Here is an 18,190-nt window from a genome sequence, read left to right as displayed (position 1 = left end):
GGACATCAAAGGTGTGTCAGATCCACGTCAGAGTGACAGCAGCCTAATAAACTTGCTGCTGTGATGTCTGTGATTAATGTTAATAAAAGAACAAAAGACAATGAGAAAATCACAGTATACTATTTTTATGTTGTTTCTACATTAATTCGGAGATTATATGTGAAATTACTATTTTATTAATATATTAAGTTAAATTTATTAAAACTTTCATGTTAATCGCGATTAATTACAGAAAAATTTGTTTTTAATCTATTGACAGCACTAATATATATATATATATATATATATATATATATATATATATATATATATATATATATATATATATATATATATATATTATATATATACTGTATATAGGGCAAAACATCCATATGCACTGAACTGCAGCACAGAACTGTACTTTTTTTTAATCTTTTTTTAAGCCACAAATATTTAGAATTCTCAGAATTCTTTTTTTTTTTTAAATTGAAAATATAAAAACTTTGCATGATTTACGATGTTAAAGACCTTTAAAACAAGTCATCAAAGCTTGTGAAAAGGGTCCATCACTTAAAACAGTGTGAAATTCTAAAACGCTTAACGTGAAAAACACTTAAAAGTGCCTTAATGTATTAAATGTATTAAAAGATCTGAATGCAATGCTAAATGGTTAAGTGTTTTCTGTATAATGGTTTTCTATGAAAACAGCTTGACGAGAAGCTGTGTTGCATTTATATTCTGGTACATCTGCTTGCCTGTATGCATAGTATGCATCATCAATAAGGTGCATTTTGAATTTGGTCTTTCAATATCACTGTCTTACTACCTTAGTACTTAATACAAACCTGGTGAAAGTCTCAAAGTTCTTATACGTACAACACAACCTGGTTATAATGTTGAACTAACTCGTATAGCCTACCTCTGTGAAGAGCCCATCCCTCTGAGGATTCTGAGTGGTCTCATGAGGTTTCTGCGGTCCTGGACCCTGATTCAGCCACTGTCCATTCACAACAGCTGGAGGAGACCGCACATCTGGTATCACAGCATCCGTCTCGGCAGGTGCCTGCGCCGTGCCTTGAGAAACTGGGGTCCCGAGAGAGGTCCCGTTGTTCCCGTTTGACCACATCTGGGTCTTGTCGATCAGCGTTTCCAGGTTTCTTGCTAGTTTTCCACATGCTGTAGTGAGTAAATCAAATGTGAACATCTGATTCATGCAATCCAGTAGCTCAAAATACCTAACAGAAACCAACAATATTGACCTGTAAGGCACCTAAGTTGTTCCTTCAAGTCCTCCATTTCCTTCTGCATGCATAAGACCATGGCAATGAGCTCCTTCTTCGAATAGGACTGTAAATAATGAGCCTCCTGCCATCATAAAATTCCACAAGCTTAGGTCTACGAGCAAATGTCTCGCAAGCAACAAGCACGTCAACAAGCAAATGTCTTGAATACTGAACACAAGTGACTCTCATCCTACCTCAGACTCAGAAGCAGGAGGACTGTCAGTGTAGAGGTCTGCGGAAGAACAATCCAGCTCATTAACCTGTCATGACAAGAAAGAGTCCTAATATTTTCTATTTACCCAGTCAGTTGTCATTGATAATTATTCAACAGTTCATTTCGGTCCTCAAATCTGGCTGCATTTGACTAGGAACAGGTTTTGAAAGTCAAATCGTGAATGTTTTCTCTCTTTCTATGACCATTTAAACTGAAGTAACTCTCACACTTCCACTCTACACTATTCCAGCCCAGCTTTCATACCGTGTAGCTTCTTTGAAATATCAAGTATTATTTAGAACCATTAAAGATTAAATATTCAAACTGGCTAATTTTTCAAATGTCAGTTACTGAGGAATCAAAAGTGATTAATTAAAAGTTAATTAAAATTACAGTCATCATGATATTCAGAACAAAAGCAGCTTTAATACTGCTTTACATATACACTGACAAGGTTAATATCTTGTTACCCTTACAAAAATGTACCATGGTAAGCAGTTTCCACTTAAAGGGATAGTTCACCCAAAAATGAAAATTTGATGTTTATCTGCTTACCCCCAGGGCATCCAAGATGTAGGTAACTTTGTTTCTTCAGTAGAACATAAATGATGATTTTTAACTCCAACCGTTGCGGTCTGTCAATCTTATATTGCGAGTGAATGGGAACTCTATCAATAAGAGTCAAAAAAACTTGCATAGATAAATCCAAATTAAACCCTGCGGCTCGTGACGACACATTGATGTCCTAAGACATGAAACGATCGGTTTGTGTGAGAAACCAAACAGTATTTATATTATTTTTTACGTCTAAAACACCACTATGTCCAACTGCGTTCAGCATTCGCTTAGTGAGGTCTGATCGCGCTCTGACAACGGCAGTAATGTCTCACGCTTATACTTCAACGAGTGCTAGACATTACTGCTGCTGTCAGAGCACGATCAGACCTCACTAAGCAAGTGCTGAGCGCAGTCCCGATTGGAGTTTGGAAGAACTCATGTTCATGGATGAGATTATTAACGTTATTGTAGTATGAAGCAGAGCAGGACCGAGTGTTGTGGGAGCTGAATGATGCCGCTGGAGTGATTGCGCAACAGAACTTTTATTATGACACAGTCGCCGGCGCTGCTTCCGCTTTTTGGTCATAAGTATGAGGAAACGCAGCTCTGTTTATCATATTAGATACATTTGAGTGTGTTGAAAATATTATAGCATTACTCTGTGCGTTCGCTCGGCGACTGCTGCGAAACACTTGTTTGAGACACACTGCAGTAAGATCGATTTTAGAATATCATATTAAATGCTGGATGGCTTGTGTTGATAAATGACATGCAATTAATTTTAAAAAGTATTGTATGATGGAGGAAATTATGTATTACTGTTAATAAAAATCAAGCTGCATCTGATTATGCTATGTTAGCTATTTGACAAAATAGTGTTTTTCTCTGAGGCATGGTAAATCGAAAAAAAAAAATAAACGTGTTGAGCTATATAACAACAATTCATTTTCTTTCTATAAATATACCAAAACAGATGTTCCCTTGTCTATTAAAACGTGTAACATTTTAAAGCGTCTTTGGTGTTTCCATGGTTTCTACAAACTAAAACCGGAAAGCGAGGGTAACGCAATTGACAGGCGACGTCCCGGAGCCTTGGTTAAAATTGCAATTTTCTCACGATTTAGAAATAGTTGCAAACATTTGGGATATTGTAAGTACTCAAGTGAACTAGTATCGGTATCAGATACCAAGCTCATGTACTTGTACTCATATTCGTAAAAATATCCCCGATACCAAAGACGATACCTCACGTGACGTAATGACAGAACTGTCCGTGCACAGAGACACCGGCGGCAGCAGAAACAATGTCAGCCTCAGAGGTGTGGAAATACTTCAAAATTAATGATGACAACATACACATTGCGAACTGCATGCTTTAATCACAGTTCGTTATCGATTAGTGAGGAGGGATAGGCGGAATCGCGCTGAATGACACAGACCAGAAGCACGCTCTCTTACGCGCGATCGGTTCTCCTCGCGCCTGAATGGTCAAATGCACACATAGTTGACAAAATGTCCATCGTGTGTAGAGTATCTCACGTAAATTCAGCCAGTTATGGCTTAAGTGGATGTAAACATTTGGGTGAAAAGAAGAGTATGTGTCAGTATCCATGGATTCGGTCTTAAAGGGACCGTAGCCTATATTTGTCATTAATATTAATAAAACAACAAAATGTGTTAAATAAATGTATACATGGTAAATAAACCTACTGTATCTGCAAAATAAGTTTATTTAATTTATATCTCTATATTATTTGTTTTATTGTTTGTAAATTTAATTCTATACAACAACAAATAATATATATATATATATATATATCAGAGGTCGCGTTAACCGAAAATTTTCCGTCATTGACGGAATTTTTTTATCAATGACGGAAAAATCTGAAGGCCGTCCGTCACGGTGACAGATTACACTCAGGGTGATCTACTGTAAATTGTAACTGTAATTCACACCCCTGTCCAGTTGGTGGCGAGTGCGCTCCATTGTAGCAGCAGAGCACTGGATCCAGAACAAAAAAAAAACTGGCACGAATCTTTTGCTATGCGTTTGATACTAATAACGCCCAGGCGAGTACCCAGAAGCTACAACTCTCTATCACGCCACATTAAAGAGCGCCAAAACGGTATTTATTGCTTGAATTTCTTAATGAAATGGACAGAATTTGAAATCTGAGACTTTTGTTCCATATCAAAAGCAACACAAAGCGTTAAGCCTATTGCGATTTATTGGATGGGAGGCGCACAATGCACTGTTTAATCATCAACTGAAAACAGCATAGCCTACCAAGAGATCGACTATGGTTTACGAATCGATATTGGTCTCATGAATGCGCAAAACAGCAAGGAGACATTTTAATTGTTTATTAATAAAGTAATGTTTTTCTGAATCAGTGTCGGCTGCAAAGATGAAGTTGATATTGACTCTCATCATCTATGGATGCGCTAGAGAGAGAATGCACTTCATTCGGTTTAGTCTACATAATCAGAGTAGCCTATTTCTTTTCATTTTGAATTAATTCGTTTTCGTTAAAGTAGGTATTTAAAGCTTTCTGTAGATATATTTCTCATGTATGTGAGGCAAGCAGCCGCTGAGTTTCGTTTCATTTAGCCTGTAAGACGCGCTCCAGTTCACGCGCCAGTGATCGCGCCCGCGCCTCCATGTCATGATTATATTGTCTGTTATATTTGCTTCTTATTTATTACATCCAGGCAATTGGTTAATGAAACATTGATTAAAATTAAGATACAATTTTTACAAAACGAAATTCACTTTAAAGAAAGGCTTTCTAGAAAATAAAACTTAATGAAGTGTTTAAAATCATGTCTGACATGTCATGTCTCCGGATATACTGCGCATCTCATGATGCATCATGCTGTTAACTTTTCATAATCAAATAGATGAATTTAAAATATAACATAGGACTATTTAAACATAAATATGAAACTATGTTTTCTTTAATGGCTACCAACACATATCCTATACAACAGTCACATTACAGAGAAATTTCGCGTGTGAATTACCCGTCATATTACTTTTCATATTTTAATTATAATAACACATTTAATTGCTTTTATTTTTGTTCAAATGTTATAATAACACATTTAATTGCTTTTATTTGTGAACAAAAATAAAAGCAATTAAATGTGTTATTATAATTAAAATATGAAAATTAAAATGACGGGTAGTAATAGATTATGACGGAATTTATACGACCCTGTCCTTCAAAATGACGGACAATGTTAAAGTCTAACGCAACCTCTGATATATATATATATATATATTATATAATTATGAAGGTTATTGGACACTGTGAAATTTTTGTTCTTTACGTTTGTGACAAGCACATAAAAATTATTACTTGTTTCATTGGAGTAATAATAAAGAAGCTGTCCTACATGCATTAGTTCACTCACTGTGTTGTTCATGGAAAACTGCAACATCACCAAAAAAAAAAAAAAAGAGAGAGAGAGAGAAATGAATAGGTAATGGTATCGGTATTGGCGAGTAGCTACTCGAAAAAAAAGTATCGGTACTTGTACTCGGTCCTTAAAAAAATGGTATCGGTGCATCCCTAGAACAAAGTATATAACACTGGCCTAGTGGTTTTTGGATATTTTACTGCAAAATATGACATATTGAACCTTTAAATGTCAGTCAATGTTGTGAATATCACTGTGGTGACCTGTTGGGGGAAAAAAACATCCTAAACTGGTTTAACTGACCTCCAAACCTGACTATCTAAAGAAAAAAAACACTAAAACCAGCAAGCAGTCCAGCATGGGAGACTAAAACAACTTGGGCCGATTTAAAGACATTTTGTCAGCAAAGTTAGTCACTACTGTAAGAAAAATTGAAACTAAAGCTTCTGAATGTTCTCAAACTCTTTAAATGAGAACCCATATTGTGGCTTCACAAAAGTCACAATACTGGTATATTCCATGGAGGAAAGTACCATGGTACATTTTTGAAAGGGTACCAACAAAATAATTTAAAAAGAAGATGGTTTCAAACTTTGTAAAGTTTCAAATCTCAAAACTTTGCTGGTGAGTTTGTACTTGGAAAATGAAAGTAAAGTAAGCCCTGTGCAGAGCGCCTGATGAGGTTTCGATCAAATGGAGTATTGTACCATGCTTTACCCCATTGTTCTTCATTAGCGGCCAGGCATGGCCGCCTGCCCTGCCTCACACCACTGCTGCAGGATAGGAAAGCGTTCAATCTGTCGCTTTACGGTGCGAAAAGTGCAGCAGTAAACCAACAACAGCAAATTACGGGTTAGATAGCGTAAAATGCTTATAACAGCCGACGTGGAACAACTGTGAGAAGCATAAGAGGGTTGTTTTGCTGTCCGTCTCCTCAGTCAAAATGCATCAAAAACAACGATTAAACACTAATAATGACAAAAAAGCCCAAACCTTTATGTCTAACTTCTGAAGCCCGGCGTCGGATGAGCTATTTTCTTCTGCTTTCTCTTTGGAGGGATACATTTTTCTTCGTTTCTGTGAACCGTTCTGTTGGACAGTCGGGTTGACATGATACTAATTATTCTTTTGGGATCAAACATATGCCATTAACAGTTACAAACAAACAATGACACTTAAAACACGTTTCCAATGATCATCTTACACTGAAGCAGTCCGGTTTTTGTTCCTCTTCCTCATCCTCTTCATTTTCGTAGTCAAGAATTCGCTGCGCTTTTGTTTTCCTTCTCATTTCTCTCCCATTATTTTATTTGCGAGCGAGAAAAAGAGGCTCCACTCTGCATAATGCAGTTCCGCTGTATTGGACTAAAACAACACTGTCGCTCTTTCTGAGATTGAGACGCTGCAGATCTACTACAGATGCCGACAACTATGTTCCCAGCGATTATTCTACTTCAGCTCCAGTACTTGAGTGAATCCATGGAAGGACAGCACTTTACCGAGAAATGACAGGGAACACATTTGAGGCTAACGCACCGTAGCGTAACGTGGCACGAGCTTGAGTCCCGTCTAGATTCAATCTAACGGCAGATCCTCACAACAACAGGAAATCCCTTGCTTTTTTTTTTTTTTTTTTTTTTTTACCATGGTAACCCTAGTTTCCGCCAAAATACCATAGTTACTGCGGTAAAATCGTAATAGATAAATATTGATTCTCTTTCAAACTGTTCAAGAAGCTTTCAAAACCTTCATTTATTTTATTAATGGCCCTGGTGCCAAATACCAAGTAACCACAGTGTTATTGTAGTAACAGTGCAGTAATTATGATATGTCGGCGGAAACTATGGTAACCATGGTAAATATTTATAAGGGATGCTCTTAATTCGTTTCCCCCTCGATATGTAAAATATTGTATATGCGCTTATTAACAAATGTGTATTTCCATTGACGGTCTTCTCTAAACGTTTACAAAGTATTTAGCCTGATATTTGAGAAAGTTAGATTCGTCATGCAGTTTTATGAAAGGTTTCCCGAGGCGTCAACAAAATGATAAGTAGGCCTATTACTTTGCGTCATCGATGTGATAAAGATCAGTAATCACACTGTGAAAGAGACAAATTGTATAAAAAATAAAAATTGTACCAACTACAGTTCCCCACCCCCCAATACCATAATCACTACCAGTCAAAAGTTTGGAAACATTACTATTTTAATGTTTTTGAACGAAGTCTCTGAATGCTCATTAAGAGTGCATTATTTCATAATAAATACAGGAAAAAATAATAATATTGTGAAAAATTATTACAATTTAAAATTATGGTTTTCTATTTTAATATACTTTAAAATATAATTTATTTCTGTGATACAAAGCTGAACTGTCAGCATCATTACTCCAGTCTTCAGTGTCACATGATCCTTCAGAAATCATTCTAATATGCAGATTTGATACTCAGTTATTATCAATGTTGAAAACAGTTGTGTTGCTTTTTTTTTTTTTTTTTTTTTTTGGAACCTATGCTACTTTTCTCAGGATCCATTGATGAATAAAATGTTAAAAAGAGCAGCATTCATTCAAAATATAAAGCTTTTCTAACAATATAAATATTTACTATCACTTTTTATGAATTTAACACATCTGTGCTAATTAAAAGTATTAATTTCTTTCAAAAAAAAAAAAAGAAAGAAAAAAAGATTACTGACCCCAAACTTTTGAACGGTAGTGTATATTGTTACAAAAGATTTCTATTTTAAAAAATTGCTGATATTTTTTAACTTTTTATTCATCAAAGAATCCTGAAAAAGTATTATAAAATAATATTAAGCAGCACAACTGTTTCATTAAATAAATCATCATATTACAATGATTTTTGAAGGATCATGTGACACTGAAGACTGGAGTAATGATGCTGACAGTTCAGCTTTGCATCACAGAAATAAATTATATTTTAAAGCATATTAAAATAGAAAAACATAATTTTAAATTGTAATAATATTTCACAATATTATTGTTTTTCTGTATTTATTATGAAATGAATGCAGCCTTAATGAGCATAAGAGACTTTGTTCAAAAACATTAAAATAGTAATGTTTCCAAACTTTTGACTGGTAGTGTATATAAAGATGTGGTAACTTATTACCACCACTTTCATATCATAAATTACATTAAAATGACGAAGATTTGCTCTGTTTGTGTATGATATTTTTAGTTTATTCCTTTATTTCTCATTGCCGTCAGATAGTCGTTTCAGTCAGCTGTGGGAAGGGAGTTGATCAAGCTTCTTTCAAGTTTATGTCCAAGCAAGCTCAAAAATAGCATGCATTGTAATAATCATCTAATGAGAATAAACATTGCCTCATATAGAGATAAAATACATATAGTGAGAATTACTTTTCAAAAGTTTTCATACACATACAGGGTATATGGGGATTTACTGTAGTAACAAAACAAAACAAAAAGCAGAGCTTAGATGGGGGGGGGGATTCCCACAATAGTTCATCCTGTAACCTGGAAATTCCTTCAGGAGAGCCTCTTTTAATTACAGAGATCCTGCAGTAATGTGTAATTTCAGGAACAACCTTGTTTCTTGTTTCTGTACATTATTTTAAAGTAATAATGTCAGTGCTTCTCCCTTGTTCAGTTAGAGCTGTCTGTATTTTGTAATTATGAGTATCCTACATTCACATGTCTTAAAATGTGTTTTCAAAGTCTCAAAGAATCTTAAGTCTGAAGTAAATGCGCATATATTGATTGATAAGGTGATGGAAGAAACAGGAACAATATTTAGGTCAACTGCAGTCACTTTAATTTCCAAGTATTAATAGTGTTTCCTAGAACAAAGACATTCTTTGAAATGTTGTCTGGCTGATCCAGTGATAATTAAAGCTTGACGTTTTGAATGGCAGCAGATGTTTACAGTCTCCAAATGACATTTCCATTTCCCAGATTTTTCTTCAGTAATCAATTGTAATACTTTCCGCTTTTTCTTCAGCAACACTCCTGACTTATGCAGCATAGCAGTAGTATGTTTATGAACAACAGTTTTTGATAGCAATGAACTAAGGTCAAAATAAAGCGTTCAGTGTGTCCTTACAAGAAATCGCAGTGTACAATGAAAATGAATGAGCCAAAAAAGCAATTGAGCTTTTAACAAAAATTTGTCATTAATTTTTTTTAACCTGCATTTCTCAATGCATATCTCAGAGAGAGAGAGAGAAACTAGAGGCCATTCAGTTATCTTTCCCACTGCCTCTCAAGGCTGACTCATCATTTGACACATAAAAGCATGTTTTATGCTATTAGAGAACAAAATAGCTGTATTTCAAAATTCCTCAAGCAAAAAAAAGAGAATGTCAGTTTGACCTATGGCCTGTAAACATGTTCAATGAGCGCCATCCAGTGGCTAAAAGTAATTAAACTTTTTTTAATAGTAAATTATTTTATTGCGTGGTGTTTAAAATGTTATAATTTATTAATTACAATATTTATTACAATGTCAATTGTCACAGATGCGTTTTATCTGGTTGCGGATTGTGTGCTTCGTAATAGTTTTAATGTTGATGAAAGCCTGTAATAGGCTATTTTTTTAATGGCCGGTGCCATTGTGATATTTATATAGGCCCTAGATGCATGGAGAATCAGTGAGGTCAATAAATGCGTGTTCAGAAATGTTTAAAAGCTTTTGTAGCCAAGACTTTAAGTTATGTGCCCAAAAAGAAATGAGAAATATTCACTGGAGTAAACGTGTGACAACTATCCCCAACGTGATAATACGTTACTATTTTAGCATAAAGCATTACATATTAATTTTATACTTTTAGTTAATTTTTTTATTTTTTCCCCTTTTTGTGTGTGTGTGTGTGGGGGGGGGGGGGGGATTCCCACGGTTATAAGCTGATCCCCCCAAAAAAAAAAAAAAAAAAAAAATTAAATAAAAACAACGGCGGGGTAAATAATATAAGTTAAATGGCCAGCAACATATTTTAAATTTTGTTATAATAAAAAACAAATATTGTCTTATATGTTTTGTATACAACGGGGGATTTTGATGAATGATCTCATCCCGTATGTGCACTAGAATATTCTACGCGTGCGCAGTGGCAGCATGTTTCAGCTCCTCAGTTTCAGCCAAGTTGTCGGCAAGAGGAAATTCTGCAAGTCATGGTGGGCCATTCAAAGCGAGAGGGGAGTGACAACCATAGAGATATCTGAGGGAATAAGTGCGTAGTTAGTTGAAAGTGATTAATGACAGTTGCTGTGCTTGCATGTGGAGACACTCTGAGTCATTTGTCAGTAAACTCTTCCTGAGTAAGTATGAAAAAGGACTACTTTGATGCTATGCTAGCGGGCTAAGTTAGCTATAGCTTTCGAAATTGCGAATGTGGGACTGTGTGTCAGTGTGGCTGCTGCAAATGCTCAAGACAGCTTTGCTTGAACTGAAGGAACTATCCTGAGCGGTTAAGTTTAACCATTAGACAGAACTGGGTATTTAATAAAAGTTGTTATTAGTAATTCAATGTCCCCGGTAGAACCCCGCCAGGGCCCGCCTTCTTATTGGCTGTTGCTTGGAGAGAAAATGAGTGACAGGCATCTTAGCCAATCAGAGGCTGTTGCGCCACTTGTTGCTAACGGGCTGCTGGGCTCTGATAGCGGAAGTGTAAGAGGTCAATAATTCACAGTGCTTGGACAACTACATTATTTTTAGATGAGGATTTAGAATGGTTAGATGAAAGTAGGCAGTGAATAACATTTGGCCGAAGCTCAGTTAGCGATTTGCAATTTATTGTTGACGATCATGCGCGATCTCTTTACGTACTACTTGTTATTTGAGGGTTACAGGGATGGATGGATGGGTTGATGTAAATGTGGGTGTGATTTTGAGGTGGGTGTATTTGGTGGGAGGTCATTAATGTTTTATAGTAAGTTTCATTTTAAGACTGTTAACTGTCACTGTCAAATTGTAATTAGGTTGTTTCAAGCTGTTCATTGTGATATTTGATGAGCTTTTAGCATTACTAATGTGTTAACATTAGACATAGTTGATTTGTATATCATGCTAGGTGATGATGCAATCATTTTATTGTGATCTTAAATGTTCTTTTAACTTTGATTCAGCTGTAAATGCAATTTTGAAATGTAATTGTAAAATAAAATGCTGTAATTATTTTGATTAATTTTTTTTTCTCTTTCTATGCAGGCTGGTCAAACTTTCAAAAGTGCATGCTTATAGATATATAAGCTGGATATCATTTGGGCGAAAAAACCTACATCAAAGACAAAAAAGGAGAGGATTTTCTTCTATCGTATACAAAGCTGACCATAACCTAATTGGGTTTGATATTTGTTCGAGTGTAATTTTTTATTTTTGCTTTTTAGTTCCTTTTTGAGTTTTTTCTTTTTTGTTCCTTTGCAAAGAAATGCTTTACTTGAAAAAGTACTTCACAGAGGGTCTTATTCAGTTCACTATCCTTCTGAGTCTAATTGGGGTACGGGTGGACTTGGACACTTATTTAAACAATCAGCTCCCCCCACTCCGTGAGATCATCCTGGGCCCAAGCTCGGCCTACACCCAGACGCAGTTCCACAATCTCCGTAACACCCTGGACGGCTATGGCATCCATCCTAAAAGTGTGGACCTGGACCATTTTTTTGCTACTCGTCGTCTGCTGAACCAGGTGCGCTCCCTGGATCATCTGCGTGTGCCCAGCACCGAGCTGAGTGCCTGGCTGGTGCATCGTGACCCTGAGACTGTGGTTTCGGCAACCAGTCAGTCCGGCCCCAGCATTGCCCTGGACAATGGGGGCAGCCTGGAGGACGTGAACAACTCCGAAGCCTCGGCCATGAGAGGGGCTGGCGGTGCTTCTGAGACCACTTACAGCCTGAGCGGAGAGGACAGCCTAGGAGCTGTGGCCCCTGAGGACAGTCAGGAGCAAGGGGAGAGAGAGAGCAGTGACGACCTCTCCAAAGAGGTACAGTAGCTGTGTTTTTAGCTTAGCATACAGTAATTAGATTGACGTTGGTTTGAATTTGATTTCTTCAAAAAGGGAACAGTTATGATATTATCTCTAGCTATTAGATTATATGCATCGTATAGTGGCTATTAAGAGTGTTAGATGTGAGCTAGTAGTATTCTTACAATAGTGGCTGGACAGGGTGTGGTCTCATCGATAGGGCTGTCTATCTCTTAAAGCTGTTTGTGTATGTTAGGCTAGGCTATTCATAATGATAATACCATGTTTTCTAGTGATGTCACTGCTTTGACATGTTGAACAAACAGTGCACTGAATTAAATAGAGATTAGCAGTGGTATTTCAGTAGACACCCTTTAAATAGAGGTCATTTACTCTTGTGGGTGTCAGGATCTTACAGGATATAATTTTTTTTATAAGAGAAGTAGTTCATTTGTGATATTTTAATGAATATATGCTTGGGACAGTTAGATAAATAAAAGCTGATATAATCTGAATCATTAAATGCAATTATCTGATGATGATCTGTAATCTTAGCCCTTTAATGACCCTCCCCTGTAATGAATATATTTCTAGGACATTGACCTCATAGACATCCTTTGGAGGCAGGATATTGACCTTGGTGCTGGCCGAGAAGTATTTAACTATAGCAGTCGGCAAAAGGAGAGTGAGGCTGATAAACCTAATGAAGAGAACGAGGAGGCAGGTGGAAGAGAGGAAAGCTGGAGAAATGGACTTAATCTCCAAGCAGTGCAGAGCCAAACTCATGTTGATGGAGAGACAGGAGAGAGCATACCTGAAGAGGTATGTGCTGTAATATGCTAGGATTACAGGAAGATGTGAGGAGTACAGCAAGGTTTTGGTTATTAATGCTTTTAGATTATTCAAAAAGGCTTGTAAGCTCAGCTGTAGATTCAAGTGAATTCCTGTCAACCTTGTAATTACATGGAGTTTTCTTGTCGTATTCCTTAGCTTACCAGTCTCGGTGCTCAGACTTCATTATCCCTACAGGAATGTCTGAGGCTTCTGGAGGCCACCTTTCCATTTGGAGAAGAGCCAGAGGTAGCGACAGTGAAATGTATTAATTTGCATATTAAAACATAGCATTTTTTATTTGATTGACATTTTATATTGTCTTCTACTGTTTTTAGTTCCAGGCCACAGGATCCACCTCACAGCTAAGAGCTCCAGCTGAGGAAGCTCCTTCTACGTCACAAGGGATCTCCCTACAAGGCCCACTGTCGCAGTCTGATACACCACTAGATCTGGAGCAGCAGTGGCAGGACATAATGTCCATAATGGAACTGCAGGTTTGTGCATTTATTGCATTCAAGTCGATGGAGGGAATATGAGGTCTTAATTTATGCGTCAGGGACAATGATTATAATGAGTTTCTATGATAAAGTTTTTAAAAGAAAAAATTTCAATATAATGAGTAAAAAGTAATAATTTTTTTTCTTTAAAGGGGACCTATTATGCCCCATTTTACAAGATGTAAAATAAGTCTCTGATGTCCCCAGAGTGTGTATGTGAAGTTTTAGTTTAAAATACCCCATAGATCGTTTTTTTATAGCATGTTAAAATTGCCTCTTTTTGGGGTTGAGCAAAAATGGGCCATTTCAGTGTGTGCCCTTTAAATGCAAATGAACTGCTGCGCTCAGCCTAAGAGGGCGGAGCTTCAAGAGCTGATTCTCCGGTGTCAGGAGTCAGTCAGGACGCACTACAATGTCAGAAACTGTGAATATATGCAGCATGGAGACAGAACAGGTATAGTTTAGTTCAACTACGGTTCTTACTTATATTGTCTTCTTGTTTTTATCCACTATATTAGTACATTGTACTTTGTACATTAGTATATTGTACCAGACCCCGTTCGACCGATTAGTTTTATGACGTTTATTGTACTTCACACAAAAGATGAAGCGTCTGTTTTCACTCTAGAAAATCACTGTAAGATCTTAATAAAACACAGTGCAAGTGTGCATTAAAATATTATCCATAAACTCTCTCTCTCTCTCTCTCTCTCTCTCTCTCTCTCTCCCTTGCATTATCATCAACGTACATTAGCGAAGTACACAGAAACACTCATTACAACTAACAGTAAACAAATATATTAAGACCTTATGCCTTTTGGGGTGGTGCTTAATAAACTGATAAACTTTATATCTGTAAATTAGCTCAGATGAACTGTAATAAAGTGCTCTAACCTTTATTACTGCCGTATCCAGTATCACTCTGGAGACTGTAAGCTGGATCACAAACAGTTTACTGATCTATCCTTGAGTAACAATTTTTTTTTTTTTTGTCCCTTTGTTTTGACATTCCTTTACAAAGCAGTCTGGTGTGAAATGTTTTGCGCAGACATAAACAAATTTCGGTAGAATTGAGGGAGCATTTTCTTCAAAAACAAAATTAATCCACCTCGTGTTTAGCGGCTCAGATTTAGGGAGTAAATTGAGAGAGCTATGTGGATTAATCCATCCAGCTACAGAACACCTAAAACGCTCAGGAGACATTCTCGTCAATGCAGCAGTGGCGGACTCTGTATAACTCGCTGTGAACGCGCTCAGGGCGGTTCTATGTTCAAACGGCAGTGTCTGTCATCATTTGTGGGCGGGGGCCTGTGGCTTTTGTGACGTCACATTGCCAGGGATTTGGAAACGGCTTGTTCTGAGACACTGCTTATGATTTATGGGGATTAAAAAAAAAGGAGTGGTTGGATTTTTATAATTATAGGGTGGTTGTGTACACACACTGCCAACACACATTTATAGCCAAACACCATGCAAAAGTTAATTTTGCACAATAAGTCCCCTTTAAAGGATTAGTTCACTTTAAAAAGAAAATTACCCCAAGCTTTAATCACCCTCAAGCCATCCTAGGTGTTTGACTTTCTTCTTCCTGATGAACACAATCAGAATTATATTAATAAATATCCTGATGCATCCAGGCTTTATAATGACAGTGAGCAATACCAACGAGTATTAAACTCAAGAAAGTGCATCAATCCATCATAAACATACTCCACACAGCTCTTTGGGGTTAATAAAGGCCTTCTGAAGTGAAGTGATGCCTTTGTGTAAGACTAATTTTTATATTTAACAAGTTATAAAGTAAAATATCTAGCTTCCGCCAGATCGCCTTCCGTATTCAACTTATGAAAAAAGCTTTAATTTAAAACTTGTTAAATATGGATATTTTTCTTACACAAATGCATTGCTTCGCTTCAGAGGGCCTTAATAAACCCATCGGAGCCGTTTGGAGTACATTTATAATGGATGGATGCACTTTCTTGAGCTTCATACTCGTTGGTCCCGTTCACTGGCATTATAAAGCTTTGATGTGTCAGGATATTTATTAATATAACTTCGACTGTGTTCATCAGAAAGAAGAAAGTCATATACATCTAGGATGGCTTGAGGGCGAGTAAAGCTTGGGGTCATTTAAAAGTTTAAAAACTTTAAAAGTGAACTAATATTTTAAGCTTTTGGGGCATCCCATGAAATTTTGAAACCTGAATTAACCTTGCCTTGTTATACAAAATTGTATTTATTTATTTAATTTTTTTTTAAACATTGGCACAGTGTCATGAGGGTCTGGTATGATTTAATTTCCTGGTTTTTGTTGTTTTTATGCATGTTGGTCTTACTAGATGACTTTGATTTGGCAGACAAATCAAGTTTTTCAAATATTAATAAGCAGAGAAAGTGTTAAAATATATTTTTTCCTAAGAATTAATAATAAAATATGAGGTCAAACCACTTAATAAGGTTGTTTTTATTTAAATTTTCAATCAGGCATTTTAGTGTATTTTTTTAGTAAATTAACAGATAGGATAGCAACAATAATAATAGATATGATAACATTAATGGGCAAACCGTATCTAACATTTATTACCTCTTTTATTTATTTATTTTTTTTTTTAGGACATGGAGGTGAACAATACTGCAGTAAACGTCAGCATGAATAATGACCCCAATAACAACAATGCCAGCACCACAGAATCAGTCACAATAGGAAGTTTTGGACTCCCACGGTCCACTCTCATTAACCAGGATGTTAGTCTCCACCAGGCTTCGCTTCCCAGCTGCAGCCAGGACTTTCCCACACTCTTCAACCCCGAGTTGGATACCACTGGTGGACAGCGGCCTACCTTAGTCAGGCTCTCTTCCAGCAACTCCACCAACATCAATTCAACATTTGGAGCAACTAACTTGACCGGACTCTTTCTTCCACCACCTCTAAACAGTACAACCAACATAACCACCACTGCTGTACTGCCAGATCCGTTTTCCAGCCTGCTGGAAGAGTCTATGCTGGATGAAATTAGCCTGCTAGACCTTGCGATGGAAGAGGGCTTCAGCCAAGCCCAGGCTTCTCAGCTCGAGGATGAGCTCGATTCAGACTCAGGTCTTTCACTGGACTCCAGCCATAGCCCGGCTTCTCCTAGCAACTCGGAGACATCCTGCTCGTCAGCCGCATCATCTTCATCCACCTCTGCTACATTCTCAGAGGAAGGAGCTGTGGGCTACAGCACCGATTCAGAGGCGGCTGCAGCAGAAGCGGAAGAAGGAGCCGTCGGAGGCTACCAACCAGAGTATAGCAAGCTGTGCCGCATGAGCTACCAAGATCCGTCTCAGTTCCATGGCATACCGCAGTTGGAAAGTGTCAATCACAACCACACCTACAATCTACCACTGGCATCATCGTACTCTGAGCGCTCTCAGCTGTCTGCATCCAGCAGCAAGAAAGGCAGAGACAAGCAAATGCAGCAGACGAAACTCCAGCCACCACAAGACTATGTTGACAGGCAGTCGAGTCGTGATGAACGTAGGGCGAGGGCCATGGACATCCCATTCTCCAATGAAAAGATCATTAACCTCCCCGTTGAGGAGTTCAACGAGCTTCTGGCTAAGCACCATCTCAACGAGGACCAGCTCTCCCTCATTCGCGACATCCGCCGCCGTGGAAAGAACAAAATGGCAGCGCAGAACTGCCGCAAACGCAAGCTAGACACCATCCTCAACCTTGAGCAGGGTGTGCAAGACCTGCAACGTGAAAAGGCTCAGCTGCTGAAGGAGAAGATGGAGTACGATAAGTGCATCAGACAGACGAAGCAGAAGGTTCAGAGCCTATCCCGGGAATTGTTTGCACAGCTGCGGGACGAGGAAGGCAGACCCTACTCGGCCAGCGAGTACTGTCTACAGTACGGCCCAGACGGCGTTGTCCTCATGCCTCGCAACATGACTACAGAACAAAGCAACAAGCCTGACAAGAAGCAGAAGGACAAAAAGAAGTGAGGAGCTCGAACTGCTGCCCTTTTATTTTTCGCAAAGGCACTACCATAAAAAGTATTTCGAAAGGCAATGGAAGCCTTTTTCTTTGAAACGATTCTAGTGAGGAGAAGAAAATTGCATCATTGATTACTCTTCCTGCATTGGGTTTTCTTTGTTCCTTTTCGGTTCAGAAGTTTTCTCTTGAAAGCGGCATTAAAGCAGACGTGCTTTATGTAGAACTGATTTCTCATTGATTTACCGTTAAGATATGAGCGAAGGGATACTTTCAGATGCCAACTGAAGGAACTGTCAAGGAACGTGAGGTCATGGAGGACACCGACAAGATGTTCTTAATTGAAAGAACTGTTCGGTAATGCTCCCAAAAATGTAGTCGATGACAAAAATACACCATATTAAGATGATGTTGACTATGAGGATGCAAAAATTGTTACAATTTCAGCATTAGCCCATGCTGTATTTGTGCATAC

General features: G+C 37.6%; 2 protein-coding genes across 5 annotated transcripts in view; one reads left to right on the top strand and one right to left on the bottom strand.

The window, feature by feature from the left end:
• The window catches only part of si:ch211-194k22.8 (BEN domain-containing protein 6), a 13,159-nt gene extending 6,116 nt beyond the window's left edge, over positions 1-7,043 (bottom strand). The window contains exons 1-5 of the mRNA XM_067370057.1: positions 6,665-7,043; positions 6,454-6,549; positions 1,460-1,525; positions 1,242-1,347; positions 902-1,158 (exon numbers count right to left, since the gene is read on the bottom strand). Of these exons, the coding sequence (XP_067226158.1) occupies positions 902-1,158; positions 1,242-1,347; positions 1,460-1,525; positions 6,454-6,549; positions 6,665-6,751 (612 nt within the window). The 5' untranslated portion in view covers positions 6,752-7,043. The remainder of the gene's footprint in view (positions 1-901; positions 1,159-1,241; positions 1,348-1,459; positions 1,526-6,453; positions 6,550-6,664) is intronic.
• A 3,524-nt stretch (positions 7,044-10,567) lies between these two features.
• Positions 10,568-17,748, top strand: nfe2l1b (nfe2 like bZIP transcription factor 1b). 4 transcript variants are annotated; one of them, XM_067369907.1, is made up of 6 exons: positions 10,568-10,765; positions 11,655-12,426; positions 13,003-13,230; positions 13,438-13,488; positions 13,578-13,736; positions 16,353-17,748. In XM_067369907.1, exons 2-6 carry the CDS (start codon positions 11,875-11,877, stop codon positions 17,724-17,726), a joined length of 2,364 nt encoding a protein of 787 aa, XP_067226008.1. In that variant the 5' UTR covers positions 10,568-10,765; positions 11,655-11,874; the 3' UTR covers positions 17,727-17,748. The 4 variants fall into 4 exon arrangements, with proteins under 4 accessions (XP_067226008.1, XP_067226007.1, XP_067226010.1 ...); XM_067369906.1 differs by having other exon boundaries at positions 13,399-13,488; XM_067369909.1 differs by lacking the exon at positions 13,003-13,230.
• The last annotated feature ends 442 nt before the right edge of the window (positions 17,749-18,190 follow it).

The sequence above is a fragment of the Chanodichthys erythropterus genome, chromosome 19 (genome assembly GCF_024489055.1).
Source record: "Chanodichthys erythropterus isolate Z2021 chromosome 19, ASM2448905v1, whole genome shotgun sequence".
In the NCBI taxonomy this organism is placed as follows: domain Eukaryota; kingdom Metazoa; phylum Chordata; class Actinopteri; order Cypriniformes; family Xenocyprididae; genus Chanodichthys; species Chanodichthys erythropterus.
Note: the sequence above shows the minus strand (reverse complement) of the source record. Positions and strands in the feature narration are given on the sequence as shown.